At 50.2% G+C, this 26,446-nt stretch overlaps 1 protein-coding gene across 3 annotated transcripts in view; it reads right to left on the reverse strand.

Annotated features, from left to right (window-relative positions):
• Nucleotides 1-26,446, reverse strand: part of LOC115097047 — a 175,401-nt gene that overhangs the window by 129,043 nt on the left and 19,912 nt on the right. For all 3 annotated transcript variants that reach the window (XM_029612478.1, XM_029612477.1, XM_029612479.1), the window contains 2 exons: nt 3,943-4,061; nt 3,186-3,353 (listed from right to left, as the gene is read on the reverse strand). In XM_029612478.1, coding sequence (XP_029468338.1) covers nt 3,186-3,353; nt 3,943-4,061 — 287 coding nt within the window. The remainder of the gene's footprint in view (nt 1-3,185; nt 3,354-3,942; nt 4,062-26,446) is intronic.

A 26,446-nucleotide genomic window follows, 5' to 3' on the forward strand; every position in this document is an offset into this window, starting at 1 on the left:
GGCTCTATACGTTGCGGATTACAAATACGTAGGAAACAAATGCACACCCCTAATTGTCCAGTACCTATTTGTCCAACATAATCTCGACCCACCACTGAAGAAAAGGGATAGTCAGTCCCCTATCTCCTCGTCCCGTGGATGGGTCAGCCAAACGTCATTGGGAAGTTCGGGTCAAACCTGAACCCGAACCTGTTCCTCTTTTTGGTTGTCAGTTCTGAAAGGGCTGAGACCTTCCCAAGGACTGAGATGTCTTTATTGACAAGTTTCTGTAGGGCCGGAAGCGCTGGGAGCCCCTGGCCCGACCCATCATAGGTGAGGGACACTGCAACCTTTTTTTCTTATCTTCCAATAACCGGGGCTCTGGAGATTCATCCCACTTACTGGCAAGCTTCTCCAATTTGCTTCCAAATAGGAAAGAACCCTTAAAGGGCATCTTTGTGAGGTTTGTCTTAGAAATTGCGCCCTGTGAGCAATTAAGCAACCATAGCTGTCTTCTGGCTACCTCCAGTGAGGCTACTCCTCTGGCTGAGGTACGCACTAGGTCAGAACTTGCATCCGCTAGCAAGGCCGCGGCGGGCTTGACGGCCTCTCCGGTATGTGCCCCTGAGCTATCTGCCTCTCTCAAGAGAAGCAGACACAAACGAGCCACCAGGGCACAACAGGAAGCGATCTGCAGTGTCATTGCTGTTGCGCCAAAGGCTTCCTTAAGGATGGATTCCAACCGCCTATCGTGAGCATCCTTCAAAGCCGCTCTTCCCTCTACTGCAGGGGTGGGCAATTCCAGTCCTCAAGGGCCACAAACCTGTCGAGGTTTTAGGATAACCTAATGAATATGCATGACATAGATTTGCATACAACTGAGGCAGAGTGCATGCAAATCTCTCTCATGCATATTCATTAGGGATATCCTGAAAACCAGACTGGTTTGTGGCCCTTGAGGACCAGAACTGCCCACCACTGCTCTACTGGGATCATTGTTCACTTCGAGACGGTGCAGACCAGGCATCCACTTTCAGGAAACGCAGGCGTTCCTTGACCACCGGGTCCAGAGGGTACAAGGCCTCCAAGGTCCGACCTCCTTTAGGACTTGCTTCCGAAGCGTCCCATTCCAGGTCAATCAACTCCTGGATGGCTTCCAGAATCGGGAAATAGCAAGAGGCTTTCCATAGACACACCAGGACGGGGTTCTTCTTTGGTTCCGCCATAGGGTCCGTGCCCAGAACTCCCAGAGTCTTCAGGGTCTGGGAGACTAGGTCCAGTAAATCATCTTGGTGGAAAAATCAAAGCATGCTCCAGTATGACTCCAGGCCTGGAGGGATTTCCCGGTCCTCCAAAGAATCTGCATCCCCATCATCGTCCATGGTGTCTGGGTCCCTGTCAGGACCTAGCTGGTAGGGAGATGCCTTCGCAGCTGGGGCTCAGCAGCTGACTGCATCTGAAGAAAAGCTTGAAGGCCCTGAAAGAATTCCAACCAAGAGAAGGCCGCTGGGTCCATATTTAGCCCAGGAGGAACCAGAGTAGGAGCCAATGAACTGCCCTCTCCTGGGAAGGACACAGCCCAGGAATTGCACAGGTCCAGGGTGCTACCAGATAAGGTCGTGGCTGACCCGTCCTCCGCCTGGAAGGGGCCTGTCTTGGAAAAGTTCTGAGAGTTCAGCCCTCCCTGGGCTAACTCACAGTGCTGGCACAGGGAGGATTCCAGGTCAGACTGTGCAGCCCAAATATGGCAGACAGTACAAAGGGAGTGTTGCTTGAGCTTCTTTGCTGCTAGGGCCATAATACTCTGTAGCTTGTGCATTCAGATGCGTAGTACCTCTCGGGCACACACAGACTCGCCTCAGCACAAAATCTAAGTGCGCTAAAGTGTGCGTGCACTTGGTTCTGTGCGTATTTAGGCACACAAGGGTCGGCCCGCACCATGCGTACCGAAGAAGGGGGGAAAATGGCGCCAAACCAAATCACGTGCAAGATGGTGCCGCCGCAGCCTGCCACGTGGAATGTCCACCGAGCCTGATGCGGGGCCTAGCCCATCAGGGGGGGCCACACAACCCGCTCAGAAACACCCTTCCCTCATCCTAACGGGATAGGAAACGTCGTCGGTACGGCGAGCTGAGCAAGGAGACCGGAGGAAAGACTTACCGAAACCCTTCCCAGTCTCTGGATCGGAGGAGTTCTTCTCTACTTACATGGTCTCAGTGCTTACCAGCTGAGTACAGAGACTGTCTCCAGCTGCGGGGGGAGAGGGTTAGGCCGTCACCGCCATGCTCAGCTTCCTGCACCTGCTGCCTTTCAGCTGCTTCAGCAGCAAAGTCCACACTGGGAGCCGGCTACCGGAGCAAAGCACACCTCTGAGGGATCTCGGAAATCACTTCAGGAATTCTCATCTGGGGGAGGGACCCTTAGGTATCACTGCAGGAGAGCAGGGCTCTATCTTTCTCTCAATTTCAAGGTAAATTTCTCCTTCGAACTAGTGCTGCAATCCCACTAAACACCGCTGCTGGTGTGGGGATAGCGTCCACATCTGCTAGGAGATGGAGAGATACTGAATGGCCGAGGTCATTGCAGGAGTATATCTAAGGGGACGTCAGCTTTGAAACCTGACTCAATCTCCATCTGCTAGTAGGGGAGCACATAACCCATTGGTCCGGAGTCCATCTGGCTACATGCTAGGAATTTTTTTTTTTTTTTTCTCAGGTACAGAATGCAGGTTGACATCACCTCCATCTACTGGAGACAGAGAAATACTGAGGAGATGCAGGTGGCACACTGGGTTAAGAGGCGATGCCTGCAAAACTCTGTCTCCATCTGCTGGAAGGGAGGCAAAACCCAGGAGTCTGGACTGATCTGGGTACCTACAAGAAAGATGTTTTACTCCCCCCCCCCCCCATCTCTCTCAGACTGCAGGTTTGCACCTTTATCATCAGCTGGAGAGAGAGAAATACTGAGGGATTGCACTCTCAGTTATGTAGCAGGGCCGGACAAGTTTTTATTCTCTGCCTCCATCAGCTGGTAGGGATGCAAAACCCACTTGTCTGGACTGATCTGGATATGAACAGGAATGGTGTTTAGGACTTGGTTTAATGTCACCAGTCACTTGTGAGGATGTTAACTGAGGGACAAACCTTGAATTTCCAACACCACTCTCATGCTGCAGGAATGTAAAAAAACAAATAATTAAAACTTACATTTCAAACTGGTGACTGTACAGCTGGGTGGGCACAGAAAGGACTCTGTCGTAGATGGTGGTTACGGCTCTTAGGTTCCCCTGCTCTCTTTCCCAGGTCACATACATCTGCCACAACTTATCTGAGCGGAAGTCCATTCCTGCCGCAGCAACAGCTGATTCGAAGATACTGCCAAAGTTAGAACACAAGAGAAGTGATGTTCTTCTATAATATACACAGAGAACCCAACAGGCTTGAGGGGGTGTTAAATGTCAAGGCCCAAACCTCAGAGATACTCGTGCACTGTCGTTCAATTCCTGGGATATATCTACCAGCCTGAGAAGCAGAAGCCAGAGTCAGGAATGGAACCAAGGTCTCCTAACCTCTGTAGTGCTCCCAACTCCTCAGACAAGAGCACAAGCTGAAAACGGAACCAAAGTCTCCTAACTTCTGCAGCACTCATAGCCTGAGAAGCAGGAGCCCGAGTCAGGAATGAAAGAGGTCTCCTAACCTCTATTGTTCCCAGCCTGACGGGGCTACAACCTGAGCCAGGAATGGAACCCAGGTCTTTCCATCTGGCAATGCAGACACTCCTAGGTCACTGGAATATCTGAAAAAAACAGGTGCTATATTCAAGACATTAATTACTCACAGCCTGCTAGTCCCTGATTCTTACACACATATCAATCTCTGGCAGAGACCACCAGAACAGTATCAGCTCTCAGAGTCTTGCACGCATTTGTAATAGTGTGCAGTCTCTTGACTGTTAAAGACATACCTGCGGATCTTCAGGATGGACTCTGAAGCATTCATATCCAGGGTATCTTGCAGGAAGGTGATGAAGTGTATCCAGAGATCCAAGCTCAGGGGTGTCGCCTGCAGACCTCGCTCGAACACCTGCAAACCAAAACAAAATAAACAAACTGAATTTAACCATAACTTAGCCACTAGTCTTGACCTGCTGCATTTTTTATAGGCTATTCCTTGGGTTTCCACATAAATCAGAACCAGCACGGGAAAATTGGTTCTTACATACTAATTTTCGTTCCTGTAATAACACATTCGGTCCAGCAAGTGGGTTAAGCATCCCTACCAGCAGATGGAGGCAGAGAACAAAACTTTGAGGAACTGCTACATAACCAAGAATGCCGTCTGCAGTCCCTCAGTATTGAACTGTACCCAAGCTAAAGAGCAGAGTCTACCACCCTAACTTTCAGGGCGAACAGGGAATTCAGGGTTGGAACCCCCCCAAGGGGAGCCCTCCATGCTTCCAGAAAAAAAAATCAAACACTGAAAAAAACAACTCAACTTATTTACAATGTGTACATTTTCTGCAAAACATACCAGGATAGTCAGTCTTTCAGCAGTAACAACAGGCTGGGTCTCTGGACCAATCTGTTGTATTACAGGAATGAAAATTAGCAGGTAAGAAGCAATTTTCCTTTCCTGTTCATACCCAGATCAGTCCAGACAAGTGGGCTGTACCAAAGCATCCTACACTGGGCGGGATCCAGAAAGACTCGCATATAAAACATTCTCACCAAAAGGAGCACCTTCCTGAGCCTGCGCATCCAAGTAGTAATGCTTGGTGAAAATATGAAAAAGTGACCATGCCGCTGCTCTACATATTTCCTCCAGCAATACCAACTGATACTCCGCCCAGGAGGTCGCCTGCACCCTTATAGAATGAGCTCGCAATCCTACAGGTACTGCATGACCCTTAGAAATATAAGCGGAAGAAATGGCTTCTTTCAACCAGCGAGAAATCGTAGCTTTTGAAGCCTTAGCTCCTCTGTTCACCCCTCCGAGCAATACAAAGAGGTGATCCAAATGTCGAAGGAATTCGTAATCTTCAGATACCACAACAGGGTCTTGTGTACATCCAAAAGATGCAGATCCCTCTCTGGCAGAGACATCCTAGACCATTCTGGAAAGGCTGGCAGGTTCACCATCTGATTCAAATGAAAAGAGGAAACCACCTTTTGTAAAAAGTGCGGCACCATCCAAAGAAATGGATCCCTACAAGATAAAGCTTGAGCTCCAAAATCTGCCTGGCTGAACATATGGCTACCAGAAAAACAGCCTTCAACGTCAGATCCTTCAACGATCTTCCCTTTAAGGGCTCAAAGTGGGCCCTAGAAAGTACCCGAAATACCAGATTGAGATTTCAATCCGGACACAACTTCCTAACCGGAGGTCATAAATGCTCGATTCCTCTGAGAAAATGCACCACATCCGGATGGGAAGCTAAAGACCTGCCCTGCCCCTAAAGCAACCCAAGGCAAATACGTGAACTCTGAGAGAATTGTAAGCCAGACCCATTGACTGCCCTAACTGCAGGAAGTCCAGAATGTGTGGAACACTCACAGACAGGGAATCCAGATGCTGCTAAAGGCACCAAGTAACGAACACTTTCCAGAACCGAATGTAAGCCATAGACGTAGGACGTCGTCTAGCCTGAAGCAACATGGAAATGAGTCTCCAAATAACCCTTTAAGTGCAACCGCTGCCTCTCAAAAGCGATCTTCCTGATCAGAAAACATGGGACCTTGCTGAAGCATCCCTGCCAGGTGAGCCAGCTGGAGGGGACTGTATCACAAGACCCACCGGATCCGTGAACCATGGCCGCTGCAGGTGTTCCGGCACCACCAGAACCACCTGGCCTGGATGCACCTCTGTGTGTCGCACTACACGACAATCCCTTAGCTAAACCAGCTTAAAGAAACCCAAAATATCCGGTACGGAAGCTCGGGTAGGCACAATGTCCCTGTCTACGCACCAAGCCTCAAAGGCCTTCCAAACTCAAACATAAGACAAGGAGGTGGAAGCTTTACATGACCTCAAAAGTGTAGACACCACTGCGTCCGAATACCTCTTGCATTTCAGACACCGCCTTTCAAAAGCCATGCCGCTAGACAAAAGCGATTGACCTGGTCGAAACAGACGGGTCCTTGGTGAAGTAGATCTGGACGATCCGGGAACCGAGGAGGACCCTGCACCGCTAGATTGACCAGATCCGCAAACCATGGACACCGCGGCCACTCAGGAGCCACCAGGATCACTTCTGCCGAGTGAAGTTCTATTCGCCTGAGCACTTTGCCGATTAGAGGCCAAGGTGGAAAAACAAAGCAGGACATTCGTCGGCCAGGGAAGAACCAGAGCGTCAACTCCCTCTGCTCCCGTGTCTCTGCGGCGAGCAAAGAAGAGTGGGGCCTTGGAATTCTTGAACGTCGCCATCAGATCCATGCATGGTGTGCCCCACGTGTCGCAGATGAGTTGAAAGGATTCGTTGGCTAGCTCGCACTCCCCGGGATCGAGATGATGTCGACTGAGAAAATCCGCGTGAATGTTGTCGACCCAGGCAATGTGGGACGCCGCTATGGTGACCAGGTTCTGCTCCGCCCAGCTGATTAACTGGCAAGCTTCCAACGCCACAGGCTGACTCTTGGGTTCGGCCTTGACGACTGATGTAAGCCACCATGGTTGCATTGTCGGACAGTACCCTGACCGCCTTCCCCCTGAGGAGCGGAAGGAAGGCCTGTAATGCCAGTCGCAACGCCATAGTCTCCAGGCGATTGATGGACCATTGGGCTTCCTCTTGGGATCACTGCCCCTGAACTGACTTCCACAGACAAACTGCTCCCCAACCGGAAAAACTGGCATCCATAGTCACCACTGTCCATTCTGGAACCACCAAGGGAACTCCGCGGCTCAAGTTGTCTGAGAGGAGCCACCTATCTAGGCTGGACCATGTGGACTCCATCAGTGGCAACGGAAGACGAAATTGTTCGGAAACCGGATTCCAACGGGAAAGAAATGCCAGTTGTGAAGGCCGCATGTGAGCGAAGGCCCATGGAACCAGTTCCAGTTCTAGAGTCGAAGTCATGGATCCCAGGACCTGCAAGTAATCCCAGACTTTTGGAGGATGCTTGGACAACAAGACTCGCACCTGACCCTGCAATTTTGCAATGCATTCGGACATCAGGAAAACTCTCCCTCGCTGTGTGTCGAACGCCCCCAGAAATTCCAATGATTGAGAGGGAATTAGCCGACTCTGTCAGGTTGACCACCCAGCTGAGCGAACGCAACAACTGAAGCACCCGGTATATCGCTACCTGCCAAAGCGCTTCCGATTTTGCGCGAATCAGCCAATCGTCCAAGTACGGATGCACCAGAAATCCTTCTCTGAGTAGTTGGGCTGCCACCACTATCATTACCTTGGTGAACGTCCTGGGTGCAGTGGCAAGGCCGAAAGGTAGAGCCCGAAACTGGTAATGCTGGCCCAAGATGGAAAACCTCAGGAACCTCTGGTGATCGGTCCGAATCCCGATGTGTAAATACGCTTCCATCAGATCCAGAGAAGCTAGAAACTCCCCCTGTCGAACTGAAACAACGACGGACCGTAACGTCTCCATGCAGAAGCGGGGTATCCGCAGACATCTGTTGACCCGTTTTAAGTCGAGAATGGGTCGGAAGGTCCTTTCCTTTTTCGGAACTACGAAGTAAATGGAGTAACGGCCCCTTCATTGCTCTGATAGAGGAACAGGAGTAATCGCACCGAGCTCGAGAAGGCGCTGCAACGTCTCCCTTACCGCCCGACGCTTTGTTGCATAACCGCATGGAGAGACCAGAAACCGATGGGGTCAGTGTGCAAAATCTAAAGCAAAGCCGTGTCTTATCACAGAGAGAACCCACTGGTCCGATGTGAGTTTGGTCCATTCCTTGTAAAACAGAGACAGTTTGCCCCCTACTACCAGAATCGAGGAATGGACCAGCCGCCCATCATTGTGAAGGCTTTCCGCCCTGAGTGAACTGGTTGTTACTCGGTCTGCCAAAGCGTCGCCCCCGAAAGGACTGAGACCATGACTGCTGTCTGTTGGAATTCTGCCAAAAAGAGGAAGTGGGCTCTTGAGGTGTTCTAGATCTTTGACCCCCACGAAATTGAGACTTGGAAGAAAAAGATCCTCTCTGCTTCGGCCTATCTTCCGGCAATCGATGAACTTTTTTCTCTCCCAGAGACTGAATCAGATCTTCCAGTTCTTTGCCAAACAGCAGCTTGCCTTTGAAAGGCAGCGATCCCAGCTGGGATTTGGAAGAAACATCCGCCGACCAGTTTCTTAACCACAAAAGACGACGTGCAGAGATGGCGGATACCATGGTCCTGGCAGATGAGCGAAGTAAATCATAAAAGGTGACCACACTATAAGCAATGACCGCCTCAAGTCGTCCAGCTTGGAGGGCTTCCCCCTCCAATAGCGAATCGTTAGCCTGCAGTTGTTGCACCCAATGAAAGCCTGCTCGCAAGGAAAAATTGCTACACGTCGCCGCTCGGACCCCAAGCGCTGAGACCTCAAAAATCTTCTTTAACTTAAGCTCTAGCTTTCGATCCTGTAAGTCCTTGAGAGCGGTAGAACCAGTAACGGGGATGGTGGTCTTTTTTGTAACAGCAGACACCACCGCATCCACCTTAGGTACTCGCAGAAGGTCCAAAGCCAAGTCTGGCAGAGGATAACACTTATCCATTGCCTTGGAAACTTTCAGGCCCAAGTCTGGGGTGTCCCATTCCCAGAAAAGTAAATCCGTGGCTGAGAAATGAAAAGGGAAGGAGGAGGGTGGCCCACGCAGACCTAAAAACACGGGGTCAGTAGATCCCAGCTGGGATTCTTCCTGGGGTACCTCAATACCCAATTCCCCTAAAATAGCGGGAATTAGAGGCCCCAATTCTTCCTTCCTAAAGAGACGGACCCTCGTGGGCTGAGATGGTTCATCCAAATCATCCTGGTCGTCAGATTCCGTAGATGTATCGGACTCAGGCTGAGGTGGCACTAACCTTAATGGCTGCTTCGCCTTAGGGTGTCCTATGCCCTCAGCAGACTTGGTTCACTTCTTAGGCCTGGCCGGAGGGTCCGATAAGAGGGACTTGTCCAGCGCCCTCTTCTTTCCCACTTTCTGTGCTTTAAATGCCCTGTGTAACAGCAATACAAATCCGATGAAAAGAAGAGGCAGAAGAAAAATCATCAGTATCCCCCCTCGGGGATATCTACGTTGACTTTTGCACCAAGCCCTCCTGATTTGTCCCCCTCAGGGACCCCTGTTTGAGGGGATAAAGATGGCGGGAGAATCCCCTCCCCTGCCACTGACAGCACCGCCGACCTCACTAACTCGAGCAAGTCCAAAATGGCGCCCGTTCAAAGCTCCGGAGACAGACTGGACCCGGAGACAGACTGGACCCGCACAACGACCCTCCTAGGGGTTGTGAAGGCTCCCTCTCCCCCGGACACACAACGAGAGCAAAGTCCGTCCCGCGACAGGCACGCGAGGCACCACACGCCCGGTATACTGTCCTCCGCGGCATTTTTTCACTTAAAAAAAAAACAAATTTCCTGCAGCTAAAAATAAGCGAAAATAGCGGTGAAAAGCAACGCAGAGGGCCCAAACTCGATCGCAAGGGAAGGGAGAGTCCAGGGAAAGGAAAAACTCAAAAAAAAATTTTTTTTTCTTTTTTTTTAAACAACCTGCCCGATAGCCTCCGGGTCCTGTTCCTACTGGAGGGAGTGAGCTGGGCTCCCCGGTGTCACCCCCAGTGCTGCACTGGACTGCCAATAGGGCCCTCAACCTTCAGCCGCCTCTGTAACCAAGGGGGGTGGTCCCCTCAGGACCTAGCAACCCCTGGGAGGCTTAGAACTGTCTCCACACTGATCCTTTTGGGATGAATATTTTATGAAGAATTCCCTTTTTTTTTTTTTAGGCTAACATTCTGTCTAAACTACCACCTGCACTAAGCCACTAGAACAGACTGTAGGTTTTGCACCTCCACCATCTGCTGGAGACAGAGAAATACTGACAGGCTGTAGGTGGCACCTTGGTATATACGGCAGAGTCAGTCAAAACTTCTGTCTTCATCTGCTGGAGGGGAGGCAAAACCCAGGAGTCTGGACTGATCCGGGTACATACAGGGAATCAACTCCTCCAAGACTTCTCCAAACAGCAGCTGTCCCTTTAGAGGCAATGCGCTCAATTGGGATTTGGACAAGACATCTGCGGACTAATTCCACAAGCAAAGGAATCTCCTGGCTGAGACTGCTGACATCGTGGTCCTGGAGGATGCCCTTAAGAGATCATACAGCGTGCATCAGCGCCAGAAGCAACCACGGCATCCAGCCACTCCACTTGCTTTGCCTCCTGGGAGAACGAGGATTTGTCAGCTTGCAATTGATGCACCCAGCACAGCCCAGTGAGAAGCATAAAGCTACTGCACCCTGCAGCACGAATACCAAGCGCTGATACTTCAAAAATCTTCTTCAGATGAACCTCAAGTTTCCTATCCTGGAGATCCCTCAAAGCCATGGCCCCAGCTACCGCGATAGTCATTTTCTTAGTCATGGCCAACACAGAGACCTCCACCTTTGGAATCCGCAACAAGTCCAGCATATTCTCAGGCAAAAAATATAACCTATCCATAGCCCTGCCAAACTTCAAACCAGTTTCTGGAGTCTCCCACTCCCAGACAGCCAGCTTCCTGATTTGTGAAAAAAAGCTTTCACTGGACCTCTCAAGTCATCCATAACCACGTCCACCACTTCGTGATCAGACTCTTCCTGGAGAAAAGCGATGCCCAATTCATCCAGGACACAGAGAATCTGAGGACTCAACTCCTCCCTATAGAACAAGAGCACCACCTTGGGATCGTCCCCTCCCAGCGGTGGGCCATCTCCCTGACTGTCCTCTGAATCCTGCCCCACCCTCGGGGGAAGGAAGCATAAGAGGAGGAGCTGAGTCTGACAGGAAGCCAACAGCAAAAGTGTCCGAAAGATCATCCACCGCAGATCCCAGAGGCCCCCCACAAAGGCTTACCGAACCCTGGTGGCCCCCGGGCCTCCTGAGACCTTAGATGTCTTGTGGGGCTGAGGACCCGATCCACAAACAGGCTTGGACCCCAGCCACACCGCAGCCTTCCGAGCCAAATAAGCCCTGTGCATCAACAGCACAAAAAAAACCTCAGAATCCCTCCCCCCCCCAGAAGGTCTTCCTCCCCTTCTGGACAAACCCCTCTGGGCCCCCGGGCCTCCATATGGCTGGAGACAGAAGAGGAGGGTCACCCCCCTCCGCGGCAGGCGCTGCGAAGGAAGCCAAAATGGCTGCCGTTCCCGCGCTGACAGGGAACAGGGCAGCAGCTTCCTGCAGCGCAGAACGAGCTCCCCAGAGCCATGCTGCCGCTCCAACACCCCCTCTGCAGGTATCCCCAATGTCGTAAACCGTTTTTGTCAAATTTATTTGCTAAAGACGGTATATAAAAAGTCTTAAATAAATAAATAAATCCCTGAACTGCCCTTTCCCCTGGAGTCGAGGTGGGAGCAGAAACCATCTCGGGAGAGCCGTATACACGATTCCCCTCAAACAGTGCAATTGGTGCCACCTGGCATGGCTGCGTAAAGAAACAGCCCGCGGGAGTCTGCTAGCAGAAGGTCTGGTAAAAAGGAAAATTAGTTTACCTAATAATTTTCGTTCCCTTAGTACCACAGATCAGTCCAGACTTCTGGGTTTTGCCCCCCCCCAGCAGATGGAGACAGTAGTTTTCAAAACAAACTCCGCCTTATATAGAATGGTGCCACCTACAGTCCGGCAGTATTACTCAATGTCAAAGCAGAATGGCCCTCAAAAACCATCAAAACTATCTACAGTAACTCTTTAACAAGAAAAAGAAATAACTGGTCCACTTAACCCTCCTGGGAACAGAACCTGTAGAACCACTTGAGGACAGTCAATCCTAATTTCTTCAGATCTGAAAAAAAAAACAAACCACGAACTAAATAATAACAGAGCGGACTCTCCCTTACTTCCATGCCTCTGACGGGAGGGACTCTGGACTGATCCGTGGTACTACAGGAACGAAAATTATCAGGTAAGAAACTAATTTTCCTTTCCCTGTGTACATTCCCGGATCAGTCCAGATTCTGGGATGTACCAGAGCTTACTTACCTGGGATGGGATCTGGAGAGGCCTGCTCGTAGCACACCTTCTCCAAATCCTCCCAAACCTGGTGCTTGTACATCCAGTTGATAATGCCTCGCAAAGGTATGCAAAGATTTCCAAATAGCCGCCCTGCAAATCTCCTGTGGCGACACCATTTGGCACTCTGCCCAAGACGCTGCTTGAAAACGAGTAGAGTGGGCTCGAAGACCAACGGGAAGAGATTTCCCCCGAAGCAGATAAGCCGAGCTGATGGCCTCCTTCAGCCAGCGTGCTATGGTAGACTTGGAAGCCATCTGTCCCTGTTTAGGACCACTCCACAGCACAAAAAGATGGTCCAATACTTGAAAGTCATTTGTAACCTCCAGATAACACAACAATGCCCTGCGAATAACGAACTTCCTCAAGTCCCTAGACAAGGGATCCGATCTCTCTAAGTCCGTGAAGGTCAGGAGCTCCACAGACTGGTTGACATGAAAGGTAGAAACCGCTTTCGGCAGAAAAGAAGGTATTGTCCGCAATGAAACACCCTTATCTGAAATCCTCAAAAACGGTTCTCTACAAGAAAGAGCTTGGAGCTCCGACACTCTACGAGCTGATGTAATGGCTACCAGAAAGACCACCTTCAAAGTAAGATCCTTCAACGTCACCCTTTTCAAAGGCTCAAAGGGCACAGAGGAAAGCACCATGGGAACTAAATTCAGACTCCCAAGACTGACAAGGATGCCGCACCGGAGGATGCAAGCGCTTTGCACCCCGAAGGAACCGAACCACATCGGGATGTGACACTAACGCAATTCCATGAATGGAACCACGCAAACAACCAAGAACCGCCACCTGAACCCTCAAAAGAGCTACATGACAAGCCCTTGGACAGACCATTTTGAAGAAAACACAGAATGTCCGACATTGAGGCTCGCGTAGGAGACACCTCCCGGGCTAGACACCAAGACTCAAAAACCTTCCACACTCTAACATACGCGAGGTTGGAGGATGTCTTACGCGAGCATAGGAGAATGGCCACAACCGCGGGAGAATTTCCTTTATGACTAAATTCATAATTGGCAACAAGATAAATTAGTAAATTGGTATTTCCTTAGGTGTTAACCATCAAATAAATTACCAAAATGAGGACTATCCAATGTAGCTATTGTGGAGCCTTTATTCTGAGGGAAATCTTCTGGAAACTTAGGGCTTGCCCCATTTGTTCAGAACTCTCTTCCTTGAAAAAGGAGCTGGCTGAAGTTAAAGCTGAATTAGCTTCAATAAAGAAAGTCTCACCCACTTTACATTATTCAGGAATTCCCCATTACCACAGAAAAACCAAAAGTCAAGAAAAAAGATTTACAGTGGACTCAGGTAGGATAAGACCTGTGACCCACAGACACCCATTCTTGACAGCTGTGCAGCCCACAAGTCTACCCCCCCATTCACACCGGGCATTAAGGAACTCAAAAAACAACAGGATTACAGTGGGCTCTGGTAGAATTAGACCCGCAATGCGGAGACACACACTGAATCAAGTGCAACAAGTACAAAAAGCCTTCTCTGTATTAAATACTGAAGAAGTTCTTGAGAAAAAGATTGAAGTGTTATCTGAAGAGAGAGAAGAAACCCAATGCATACAGAAATTCCAGATCATTAACCAAAGGAAAAAGCTCATTGTGATGAATGACTGTCATCAGAGGCACTAATTTTTTCCTTAGCACAATTGCAAAGGGAAAGGGTGAAGTGAATAACAAAACTCAACTAAAGTAAAAAAAGGAGTCCAGGAAAAGCAGTAACCTGAACGAGAAAAGCTGGAGAGCTATGAGCACAAATGCTTGTAGTTTGGGCAATAAAATCTCAGATCTGCAAGCCCTAATGGTGGAGGCGGACTTGGACGTTGTTGCTGTCACGGAGACGTGGTTCACGGAATCTCATGATTGGGATTACAGCAATACCGGGCTATAACTTGTTAAGGAAGGACAGAGGGGATAGGAAAGGGGGAGGAGTGGCTCTTTATGTCAGAAACAATATCCAAGCTGCAAGGAAGATGGGGCAATGAAGAAGCACTATGGGTCGACCTAAAAAAAAAGATGATGGGGCATCCATTTATACTGGAGTGGTTTACAAGCCTCCAAATCAAAAGGAAAAGCATGACAGAGATATGGTTGAAGACATCCAAAAGATGGGAAAGAAGGGAGAAGTGGTGATCGTTGGAGACTTTAATCTGCCGGATGTAGACTGGAGAATCCCTTCTGCAGAATCTAACAATAGTAGAGAAATAGTGGATGCCCTGCAAGGGGCTTTGTTCAAACAAATGGTAATGGAACCCACGAGAGAGGGAGCTATACTCGATTTAGTGCTCACTAATGGAGATAATGTCTCTAATGCCCACCTCAGCTCCAGTGATCATCAAACGGTATGGTTTCATATCACACAAAGGATACGTAGAAGAAGCACGAAGACCCGAGTTTTGCAGTTCAAAAATACGGACTTTGATCAAATGGGGAAGTACCTGGAGGAAGAACTAGAAGGCTGGGAGAACAAGAGAGATGTGGAACAACAGTGGACCAAACTAAAAGGAGCAATTATCAAGGCAACTAATCCATATATGTTAGAAAAGTAAAGAAAAGCAAAAGAAAAATGAAACCTATCTGGTTCTCAAAGGAGGTGGCTGACAAAATAAAGGCTAAAAGAATAGCATTCAAGAAATATAAATGATCCCAAAGGGAGGAGAACAAAGAAGAATATCTGGTAGAACTGAGGGAGACAAAGAAAGTAATCAAGACAGCAAAAAGTCAAGCAGAATAAAGGATTGCCAAAGAGGTAGAGAGAGGTGACAAAACATTTTTCAGATACTTCAGAGAAAGGAGAAAGGTTCAAAGTGGTATAGAGAAATTGAAAGGTGAAAAGGATCAATGTGTAGAGAGAGACGAAGAAATGGCAGAAATATTAAAGAAATTCTTCAGTTCGGTGTTCACTAAAGAGGACCCAGGAGAAGGACCGTCGCTACCGTGTTTCCCCGAAAATAAGACAGTGTCTTATATTAATTTTTGCTACCAAAGATGCACTAGGCCTTATTTTCAGGGGATGTCTTATTTTTCCATGAAGAAGAATTCACATATATTGTTGAACAAAAAAATGAACATTTATTATATTCTGAATAGTTGTCTGGTTATGCTGGTTTGTGATGACAACTAACTTAATCTTGCAGGGTAAAAAAATCACAGCTGCATGCTCTGGTGTTCTGTGCGACGGGCATGCTCCCAAATAAAAACTTTGCTAGGTCTTACTTTCGGGGGAGGTCTTATATTTAGCAATTCAGCAAAACCTCTACTAGGTCTTATTTTCGGGGGATGTCTTATTTTCGGGGAAACAGGGTAGTTAACAAGAAACTGGAGGGGAGCGGAGTAGATTTAACTCAGTTTACAGTGGAAAATGTGTGGGAAGAGCTGGGGAAACTAAAAGTGGACAAAGCCATGGGGCCTGATGATGTTCATCCCAGGATACTGAGGGAGCTCAGAGATGTGCTGGTGGGTCCGCTGTGTGACCTGTTCAATAGATCCCTAGAAACGGGAGTGGTGCTGAGTGACTGGAAAAGAGCGGTGGTGGTCCCGCTTCACAAGAGTGGGAGCAGGTAACTACAGGCCGGTTAGCCTCACCTCGGTGGTGGGAAAAGTAATGGAGTCGCTGCTGAAAGAAAGAATAGTGAACTATCTACAGTCGGGAGAATTGCTGGACCAGAGGCAGCATTGATTCACCAGGGGAACATCCTGTCAGACAAATCTGATTGACTTTTTTGACTGGGTGACTAGGGAATGGGATCGAGGAAGAGCGCTTGATGTCATCTACTTGGATTTCAGCAAAGCTTTTGATATGGTCCCGCACAGGAGGCTGGTGAATACAATGAGAAGCTTAAGAGTGAGCGCAGAGGTGGTGGCCTGGATTGCAAACTGGTTGACGGACAGACGACAATGTGTGATGATAAATGGAACTTACTCTGAAGAGAGAGCGGTGTTAAGCGGAATGCCGCAAGGATTGGTGTTGGGACCGGTCCTGTTCAATATCTATGTGAGCGACATAGCGGACGAGATAGAAGGTAAGGTATCTCTGTTTGCGGATGACACTAAGATCTGCAACAGAGCGGACACGCCGGAAGGAGCTGAGAGAATGAGATGGAATTTAAAGAAGCTAGAAGAGTGGTCTAAGATATGGCAGCTGAGATTCAATGCCAAGAAGTGCAGAGTCATGCATATAGGATGTGGAAATCTGAAAGAACTGTATTTGATGGGGGTGGGTGAAGGGCTGATGTGCACGGAGCAGGAGAGAGACCTTGGGGTGATAGTATCTAACGACCTGAAGTCGGCAAAACAATGTGACAAGGCGATAGCTAAAGCCAGAAGAATGCTGGGCTGCATAGAGAGAGGAATATAGAGTAAGAAAAGGGAAGTGATTATCTCCTTGTACAGGTCCTTGGTGAGGCCTCACCTGGAGTACTGTGCTCAGTTCTGGAGACCGTATCTCTGAAGGGACAGAGACAGGATGGAGGTGAAGGGTGACCAAAAAGGTGGATGGTCTTCATCGAATGACTTATGAGGAGAGATTGAAGAATCTCAATATATACACCCTGAAGGAAAGGAGGAGCAGAGGTGGTATGATACAGACTTTCAGATACTTGAAAGGTTTTAATGATCCAAAGATAACGACAAACCTTTTCCGCTGGAAAAAAATCAGCAGAACCAGGAGTCACGATTTGAAGCTCCAAGGAGGAAGATTCAGAACCAATGTCAGGAAGTATTTCTTCACGGAGAGGGTGGTGGATGCCTGGAATGCCCTTCCAGAGGAAGTGGTGAAGACCAGAACTGTGAAGGACTTCAAAGGGGCATGGGATAAACACTGTGGATTCATAAAGTCTAGAGGATGTGAATGAAGAGAGGGTGGCTCGCGGGAATGACGGCTACTACCTGGAGATAATACCCTTATTCATTAAACATACACAAGGTTAATGCGACTCCAACATTGCTCTAAGCTTCAGCGGCAAGAGGAAATATGGAAAAAAGGATTTGCATTCACAAAAAAGTGGGGAGTAGCTTGCTTGTTACGGCAGTTACTACCCCAAACCAAATAAGCCTGATACTTCACTTTCAATGCATATCCAGCGTAGCTCTCTGCTTCAACGGCAGAGGAGGGAATGAAGAAAAGTGGATCTATATACAGACAACAACCAACAAGGACTGAATTACATAGTATGGGTAAACAAATAAGCACGGGTGTAGCTTGCTTGTTACAGCAGTCACTACCCCAAATCAATTAAGCTTGATACTTCACTTGAAATACATATGCAGCGCAGTTCACTGCTTCAATGGCAGGGGGAATGAAAAAAGTGGATTTATATTCAGACAACCAACAAGGACTGAATTGCACAGGCTGGGTAAACAAATAAGCGTGGGAGTAGCTTGCTTATTGTGGCGGTTACTACCCCTAACTAATTAAGCTAGATATTTCACTTAGATGCAGTTACAACACTGCTCTCTACATTAATGGCGGGGGTGGAAGGGATGAAGAACCAAAAGGTTACTAAGGGCCAAGAGTAACAGATAAGTATGAGGAAAAAAAAACAAGTGCGAAAGCTTGCTGGGCAGACTGGATGGGCCGTTTGGTCTTCTTCTGCCATCGTTTCTATGTTAAGCGGTGCCTTTCAAAAGCCATGCCACCAGACAGAAGCGATCTATTTCTTCCAAACGGGCCCTTGATGCAACAGATCTGGGATCACTGGAAATCGCAGCGGACCCGCCACCACTAAATTGAGGAGATCCGCAAACCAAGGACATCTCAGCCACCAGGATTACCTCCGCTGGGTGAACCTCTACTCGCCTGAGCACTTTGCCGATCAACGGCCAAGGTGGAAACACGTACAGCAGAACCTCGGCGGGCCAGGGCAGCACCAGGACATCCACTCCTTTTGCTCCCGTCTCTCTCCGCCGAGCGTAGAACCACTGAGCTTTGGCATTCCGAAACGCCGCCAAGAGATCCATGCTGGGTGTACCCCACGCGTCGCAAAAGAATTGAAAGGCCGTGTCCCCAATTCCCATTCCCCGGGATCGAGACGGTGATGACTTAGAAAGTCTGCCTGCACGTTGACCACGCCAGCGATGTGAGACGCTGCTATGCTGACTAAATGCTGCTCCGCCCAGCCGATCAACTGACGAGCTTCCACCGCCACCAGCTGACTCCTGGTTCCTCCTTGGCGATTGATATACGCTACTGTGGCTGCGTTGTCCGATAGAATCCTGACCGACCTCCCCTGAAGGAGAGGATGGAACACTTGTAACGCTAACCACACCGCTCAGATCTCCAGACAATTGATCGACCATTGAGCCTCCTCGGGAGACCACAATCCTTGTACCGATTTCTCCCGGCATACCGCCCCCCCAACCGGAGAGACTGGCATCCGTGGTAACCACTGTCCAGTCGGGCACCTCCAGGGGGACTCCACGGGCCAGACTGTCCTCAACCAGCCACCAATCGAGACTGGACTGCGCTGCATCCATCAGTGGAAGAGGAAGATGAAACAATTCGGAGACAGGATTCCAGAGGGAAAGCAACGCAGACTGCAAAGGACGCATATGAGCAAAGGCCCAGGGAACCAGTTCCAAGGTTGAGGAACTTGCAAGTAATCCCGGACCCTGGGAAGATGCTTGAGTAACAAGGCTCTCACTTGAGCTTGCAGTTTAGAAATGCGTTCTGTGGTAAGAAATATTCTGCCCTGCTGAGTGTCAAATAGAGCCCCCAAATATTCCAAGGATTGAGAAGGAACGAGCCTGCTCTTGGAGAAATTGACCACCCAGCCCAGCGACTGAAGGAGCTGGAGTACCTTGTGAACCGCCAACTGGGCCAGAGGTTCCGATTTCCCTCAAATCAGCCAGTCGTCCAAGTAGGAATGCACCAGCAGTCTTTCCCTCCGAAGATGGGCTGCAACAACCACCATCACCTTGGTGAATGTCCTGGGCACGGTGGCCAGACCAAAGGGCAGAGCTCGAAATTGAAAGTGCTGACCCAGGATCGAAAAACGAAGGAACTTCTGGTGATCTGACCGGATGCCAATATGAAGGTACGCCTCTGTGAGATCCAGGGACGCCAGAAACTGTCCCTTTCGAACCAAGGCAATGACTGATCGAAGCGTTTCAATGCGAAAATGTGGCACTCAAAGGCATCTGTTACTCTTTTTAGATCCAGAATGGGCCGAAAGGATCCCTTTCTTTGGCACTATGAAGTAAATGGAATAACATCCCTTCCTTCTTGCCTCTGGTAGCACGGGGATGATGGCTCTTAACTGCCGAAGGTGCTGTAAAGTGTCCTGGACCGCTCTTCACTTGGTCGCGTAACCGCAGAGAGAGATGAGAAACCGGTGCCGAGGGCATCGTGCAAAATCTAAAGCTTAGCCTTGTCTTATCACGGCCAGCACCCACTGGTCTGTTGTTACCTTGGTCATTCCTCAAAAAAGAGGGATAGTCTGCCCCCTACTGCCGGCACCGAGGAATGGACTGGCGCCCCTTCATTGTGAAGACTTGGCCTCGGAAGAAGACTGGGCATTACCGGCTCTGCCAAATCTTCTGCCACGAAAGGGTTGGGACCAGGACTGTTGCCTAGTTGGTGCCCAACGAAAAGAAGAACTAGGCGCTCTAGCTGATCGGAAAAGAATATTATTCCTTACCTGCTAATTTTCGTTCCTGTAGTACCACTGATCAGTCCAGACAGTGGGTTATGTCCCCCTTCCAGCAGATGGAGCCAGAGAAAACTTCGAAGAGTGCTCCCATATAAGCTAGTGCACCCTCTGTCATCCTTCAGTATTAAGAATATCAAAGCCTGAAGAGACAAGATGGATGGATCAAGGTATAAAACCCTTTCAACTTGAACTGTACAGTTTTTACTAAACTTTAAGAGTCAACTAAACTTGCAAAATGAACCATGAAACAGCCACTAAACACGTGGTATACGGAAAACAATTTGAGCAGAGAGACAATCCCAATCCCATAAATCCTTAGGGTGGGCATCTGGACTGATCTGTGGTACTACAGGAACGAAAATTAGCAGGTAAGGAATAATTTTCTTTCCCTGTACGTACCCGGATCAATCCAGACAGTGGGATGTACCAAAGCTTCCCTACTTAGGGTGCGCCCTGGATAGCCCTGCTCGAATGACCCGATTGCCAAAGGAGCCGAAAACTGATGGCTGTAGATTCAAACGATAGTGCCAAGCAAAGGTATGTAAAGACTTCCAGGTGGCTGCTCGACATATCACCTGAGGCACATATCGCTCGACATATCACCTGAGGCACATATCACTCTCTGCCCAGGAAGCCGCGTGAGCTCAGAGGGAATGGGCCTTGATGCCCACTGGAGGCTGTCGACCGGCACCAATATATGCTGAGGCGATGGCCTCTTTCAGCTAACGAGCAATGGTGGGTTTCAAAGCCTTGGCCCCCTTCTTTGGGTCACTCCAAAGTACAAAAAGATGATCCGACAAGCGAAAGTCATTTGTGACCTCCAGATAGCGAATGAGGATGCGCTTAACATCAAGCTTGCGTAGCTCATGGGAATCTTCAGTTGAGAAAGACAGGAGTTCCATCGTCTGATTCATATGGAACGCGGAAACAACCTTGGGCAGGAAAGAGGGCACCGTGCGCAAGGAAACTCCTGAATCCATGAAACGGAGATAGGGCTCCCTGCACGATAGCGTCTGAAGCTCCGAAATCCTGCGGGCAGAGCAAATAGCCACCAGGAAGACTGTCTTGAGCTTAAGATCCTTGAGGATAGCAGCTCGTAGTGGTTCGAAAGGTGGGCAGCCTAGAATTCGAAGAACTAAGTTGAGGCTCCATGAGGGACACAGAGCATGTACTGGAGGCTTAACGTGATTCACTCCCTTGAGAAATTAGACGATATCCAGGTGAAAGGAAAGGGGGGTTCCCTCCCAGTACTGGATCAGGGAACAGAGGGCAGCCACCTGCACCCTCAGGGAATCGTAGGCCAATCCCTCTTCCAGGCCCTGTTGCAGGAACCACAGTATCTGAGCCACTGAGGCGCTCTGCGGCGAGACAGGTATGGAGCCACACCAGGTCTCAAAGACCTTCCAAACTCGGACATAGGCAATGGACGTAGAGGTCTTCCTAGCCTTGAGGAGGGTCGAGATCACGGCCTCCAGGTATCCTCGTCTTCTCAGCCGACGCCTCTCAAAAGCCAGGCCGCAAGACAGAAGCGATCTGCCTGGTCGAAAAATACCGGACCCTGGCGCAGTAAGCATAGTAGATGTCCCAGGCGAAGAGGGCCATCCACTGCGAGGTTGACCAAGTCTGCAAACCAATGCCAACGAGGTCATTCTGGCACCCCCAGAATTACTGGACCGTGGTGACTCTCTACTCTTCGGATTACCTTTCCCAAAAGGGGCCTTGGCGGAAACACGTAGAGAAGAATGTGCTGCGGTCAGGGAAGGACTAAGGCATCCACTCCCTTCGCGCCGTGCTCTCTTCTGCAGCTGAAGAATTGCGGAGCTTTGGCATTCCGTAGAGTGGCCATCAGGTCCAGGTGGGGAGACCCCCACCGACTGAATTGCAGTGCCACTGCTTCCTCGGAGAGTTCCCACTCTCCAGGATCTATGCGTTAATGACTCAATAAGTCTGCTTGAACGTTGCCCACTCCTGCGATTTGAGAGGCCGCTAGGCAGGAAAGGTGGACCTCCGCCCAGGCCAGCAACTTGTCAGTCTCCCGAGAAACGTGACAACTCTTTGTTCCCCCTTGACGATTGATGTACGCTACTATTGTTGCATTGTCTGACAGAATCCAAACCGCCTGATGCTGGACTAGGGGGAGAAAATGCTTCAACACCAGGCATACCGTTCTGGTCTCCAAGCGATTGATTGGCCAGGATGCTTGCAACTCCCCCCTGTGCAGATTTCGTCTGACAGACCACTCCCCAACCGGAGAGACTGGCGTCTGTGGTGACAATCACCCACTGAGGGACTGTCAAGGTTACTCCCTTTAACAAATGATCCAGGTTGAGCCACCAGGCCAGACTGTCCTTGGTCCTCTCTGGCAGCAGAAGGATGGCGTGAAACTCCCGAGAAACTGGTTTCCAGCGGGAGAGCAAGGTTCTCTGCAGAGGACGCATATGCACAAAAGCCCAAGGTACCAGATCGATAGTGGACGCCATAGTGCCTAGAACCTGAAGATAATCCCAGGCTGTGGGAAGAGAGAGCGAAATGAGAGCCCGGGCCCGATCCAAATGCAGCAGTACCTTGCCCACAGCTGTATCGAAGTGTGCTCCTAGAAAGTCCAAGGACTGAGATGGAGTAAGGCTGCTCTTGGAGAAATTGACCACCCATCCAAGGGACTGAAGGAGATGCAACACTATCTATTGCTCGTTGACACTGGACCAGGGACTTTGCCCAGATGAGCCAATCATCCAAATAGGGGTGGACCAGGATTCCCTCCCTCCTGAGGGCTGCCGCCACTACTACCATTACTTTGGTGAAGGTACGGGGAGCTGTCACCAGTCCAAAGGGCAGGGTTTGGAATTGAAAATGCTGTCCCAGAATCTTGAAGCGAAGGAAGTGCTGATGCGCCTTGAGGATGGGAATGTGGAGATAAGCCTCTGTCAGATCTAAGGAGGCCAGAAATTATCCGCTGTGTACAGACGCTATCACTGAGCGTAAGGTCTCCATCCTGAAGTGTGGGACCATGAGGGCTTTGTTGACCACGTTGAGATCCAGAATCGGAAGGAAGGAGCCCTCCTTCTTGGGGACTACAAAGTAGACTGAATAATGGCCGGCTCCCACTTCCGGAGGAACCGGGCGAATTGCTCCAAGGGCCAGGAGCCTGTTGAGTGTCTGGCGTACTATGAGTTGTTTCTGTGGTGGTCCACAGGAAGAGAAGAGGAACCTGTCTCTTAGAGGACGAGCAAAATCTAAAGCGTAACCATGCTTTAGAATATCCAGGACCCACTGATCTGAGGTAATCTTTACCCACTCCTCTTGGAAGAGGGAGAGACTGCTCCCTATCCTGGGGACCGAGGAGTGGGCCGGCACAGCCTCATTGTGAAGATTTGGGAGCAGCCCCTTAGGGAAGATTATCCCAGGCCAGTCTTCGGCCACAAAAGGAATGAGACCAGGACTGGGAATGCGAAGAGGGCGGACGAGAGGCAGCTGCTGTTCTTGGTTGACGGAAATGTCTTTGGCTCCGGAATCGGCTTCTAGTGGAACCAAGGTCCTAGCAGCCCGCAGCAAATCCTCCGGGCAGCCTGTGGACCTTATTCTCGCCGAGTGAATTGATAATCTGGTCCAGATCATCTCCAAAGAGTAAATTCTCTTTGAAGGGTAGGGAGCCCAACTGGGTCTTGGAGGAGGAATCCGCCGACCAGTTGCGGAGTCACAGCAGGCGTCTGGCCGAGACTCCTGAAACCATAGACCTGGCCAGAACTCGGAGCAGGTCATATGGCGCATCTGCCCCATATGCTATCACGGCCTCCAGGCGGTCAGCCTGCTGCACTTCGGCAGGAAACAGCTCTTGTGTACTGAGATGCTGTTGGACCCATCGGACTCCTGCCCGTTGCATGAGGGAACTACAGATCACCACTCTGACGCCCAGAGCCGACACCTCGAATACTCTCTTGAGATACATCTCGAGCTTTCTATCCTGCATATCCCGCAGGGCAGCACGTCCCGTCACCTGAATGGTAGTTCGTTTTGTCACTGCAGATACCGCTGTGTCCACTTTGGGAACCTTGAGGAGCTCCAGAAAATCATCTGGGAAGGGGTACAGCTTATCAATAGCTCTACCCACCTTGAGGGAGGCTTCAGGAGAATCCCCATTCCCAGTGCAGCAATTGCAGTAGCGTAGGATGGGAAGGAAAAGACCCTGAGAGTACGGGGTCCCCCTTCTTAGCTGGTGGAGAAGGCCTGGAGGGTCTTGTGGATCCTCAATATCCAATTCCTGCACGACATATGGGATGAGCAGATCCAACTCATCCCTCTGGAAGAGACACAGTACCCAGGGGATCATCCCCTTCCATCTGAGCCATCATCAGAGAGGGTTCATCCAGGTCTGGGTCCGGGAGAGGGCCTTGAGGAAGAGGAGCCAAGCGCCTCGGAGGATGATGGACCACACAGACCCTGGAGGCACCTTGGTGAACCCCAGGTTCTGAGGCCCTCATTCCCTGAGGGCATCCCAGAGGCCCCAGGGGATCAGCCTTAGGAGGCGGCGGCCCTGATGGATCTTGCTGCTGTCCCATTCTGGTCAGGTAGGCATTGCGCATTAAAAGCACAAAATCCGTCAAAAATGGAGGTGGTCCAGAAGAAGGCACAGAGGGGAGGGGGTGTCTCCTGCGGGTGGACAAGGGTCCAGGGGGTTGACAGGGGTCAGGATCAGCGGCAGTACTAAAGAAGCGGCATCCGAATCCTCCCCTGGCTGCTCTGGAGCAGTTGGCTCAGAATCAAAGATGGCCGCCGTTCCTGCACTGGGTGGGATTGGGGCCGCCCTCTGTGCATCAAGGCGCGCCATCACACGCGAACCTGCTCGTCCTGCCGGACGCGAGGAACCCTCCCTACCAGGGAGGCATCTCACACAGATCCCCTCGCGGGAGAATCGGGCTCTCCGCACGCGCAGCACCTCGAGGACCGCAACATGGGATTGTGAGTTGAGCCGCCGACGAATCGCTGGTGAGTGGCTGCGAGGAGCAGGGAAAAACCCTGTCTGCAGCACTACTCCTTTCTCCCCGACCTGCCTGAATTGCTATTTACACCACACAGAGGAATGTCGCATGTCTGTGGAGGCTGCCCCGAGACAAAACGACTTCTCAGGGCAGCGGGTCAGCTCAGAGGAAAAGGGGGAGAGGTTGAACCACCAACTTGCACCCCGGGGCTTACATATCTAACCTGCAAGTAAGAAAGGTACAAAAACTTACCCCCACAAAGCAAATACAGCAATGGAGACTGAAAAACAACTCTTCCTGCAAGTTAGATTGCTGGGTCCTAGACAAGAGTCTGAGCTTTCCCTGTCCTTTTTTTTTTTTTTTTAAACACTATCCTCTGTTAACCTTGATCCATCTTAAGATAGGAAGGAAGCTAAGAAATAGAGAAAAGATTTATGGTGGGAATGTGTCCATGTACAGAGATTGTGGAAAGATGTTATGGACATGATTTTCTGCATCACTCATAAGGAGATGATTTTGTCTCCTGCTCAAGGGTTACTTAATGTACCGGTTGAAGGTTCCCACGCTGAGAGCCTGCTGATCAACCAATTCTGCATAGCGGCTCGTTGCCTTTTGGCTGCATTGTGGAAACAGTCACGAGTCCCAAGCAAGGACGCTCTGTATCAGAAACTTGATGTTATGAGCTCTATGTATAAGATAACAGCCCAGCGACTGAGTGTGAGGTGAGGAAGTGCCTGGGTGCCAGAGATATCATCTGTTCCAGAGCGGGTTCAGCTTCAGCTGCGCTTACCTCCGAGAACTTTGCCTGAAACCAGAGAAGCGATCTAACCCTGCCCCCCGACGCTCCTGACGTCAGCGGAAGGAACACCCGCGCCCATATAATCGGCGCAGAGGAAACCTTCGTTGCGACTGAGTGTGAGGTGAGGAAGTGCCTGGGTGCCAGAGATATCATCTGTTCCAGAGCGGGTTCAGCTTCAGCTGCGCTTACCTCCGAGAACTTTGCCTGAAACCAGAGAAGCGATCTAACCCCGCCCCCCCCGACGCTCCTGACGTCAGCGGAAGGAACACCCGCGCCCATATAATCAGCGCAGAGGAAACCTTCGTTGCGACTGAGTGTGAGGTGAGGAAGTGCCTGGGTGCCAGAGATATCATCTGTTCCAGAGCGGGTTCAGCTTCAGCTGCGCTTACCTCCGAGAACTTTGCCTGAAACCAGAGAAGCGATCTAACCCCGCCCCCCGACGCTCCTGACGTCAGCGGAAGGAACACCCGCGCCCATATAATCGGCGCACGAGCGGCGCCCCGCCAAGCCGCGCGCCCTAAGGGGCGCGCCGGCTTGTTCCAGCTTAGTCCGGAGCAGGACGGGAGGACGGAAGACTTCTTGTAACCCATAACAGTCTGCCATAGAGGTGAGAAAAAACACACAATACCAGCCATAAAACGATCTCCTGATATAGAATAAGTAGTGAGATGCCGCCAAAAAGGAAGGGAAAAGTCAGGGTTTATCCCTCGACTTCCTTTACCTCTCCCATCTAACAGGAGATAGTACGTTTCATGACTGCCTCAGTACCCAAAAATCCGGCGACCAAGGATCCCGCAGATCCATGTCTTGAGGGAGAGAGACGTGG

This window comes from Rhinatrema bivittatum, chromosome 8 (assembly GCF_901001135.1).
Source record: "Rhinatrema bivittatum chromosome 8, aRhiBiv1.1, whole genome shotgun sequence".
NCBI classification, from domain to species: Eukaryota; Metazoa; Chordata; class Amphibia; order Gymnophiona; family Rhinatrematidae; genus Rhinatrema; species Rhinatrema bivittatum.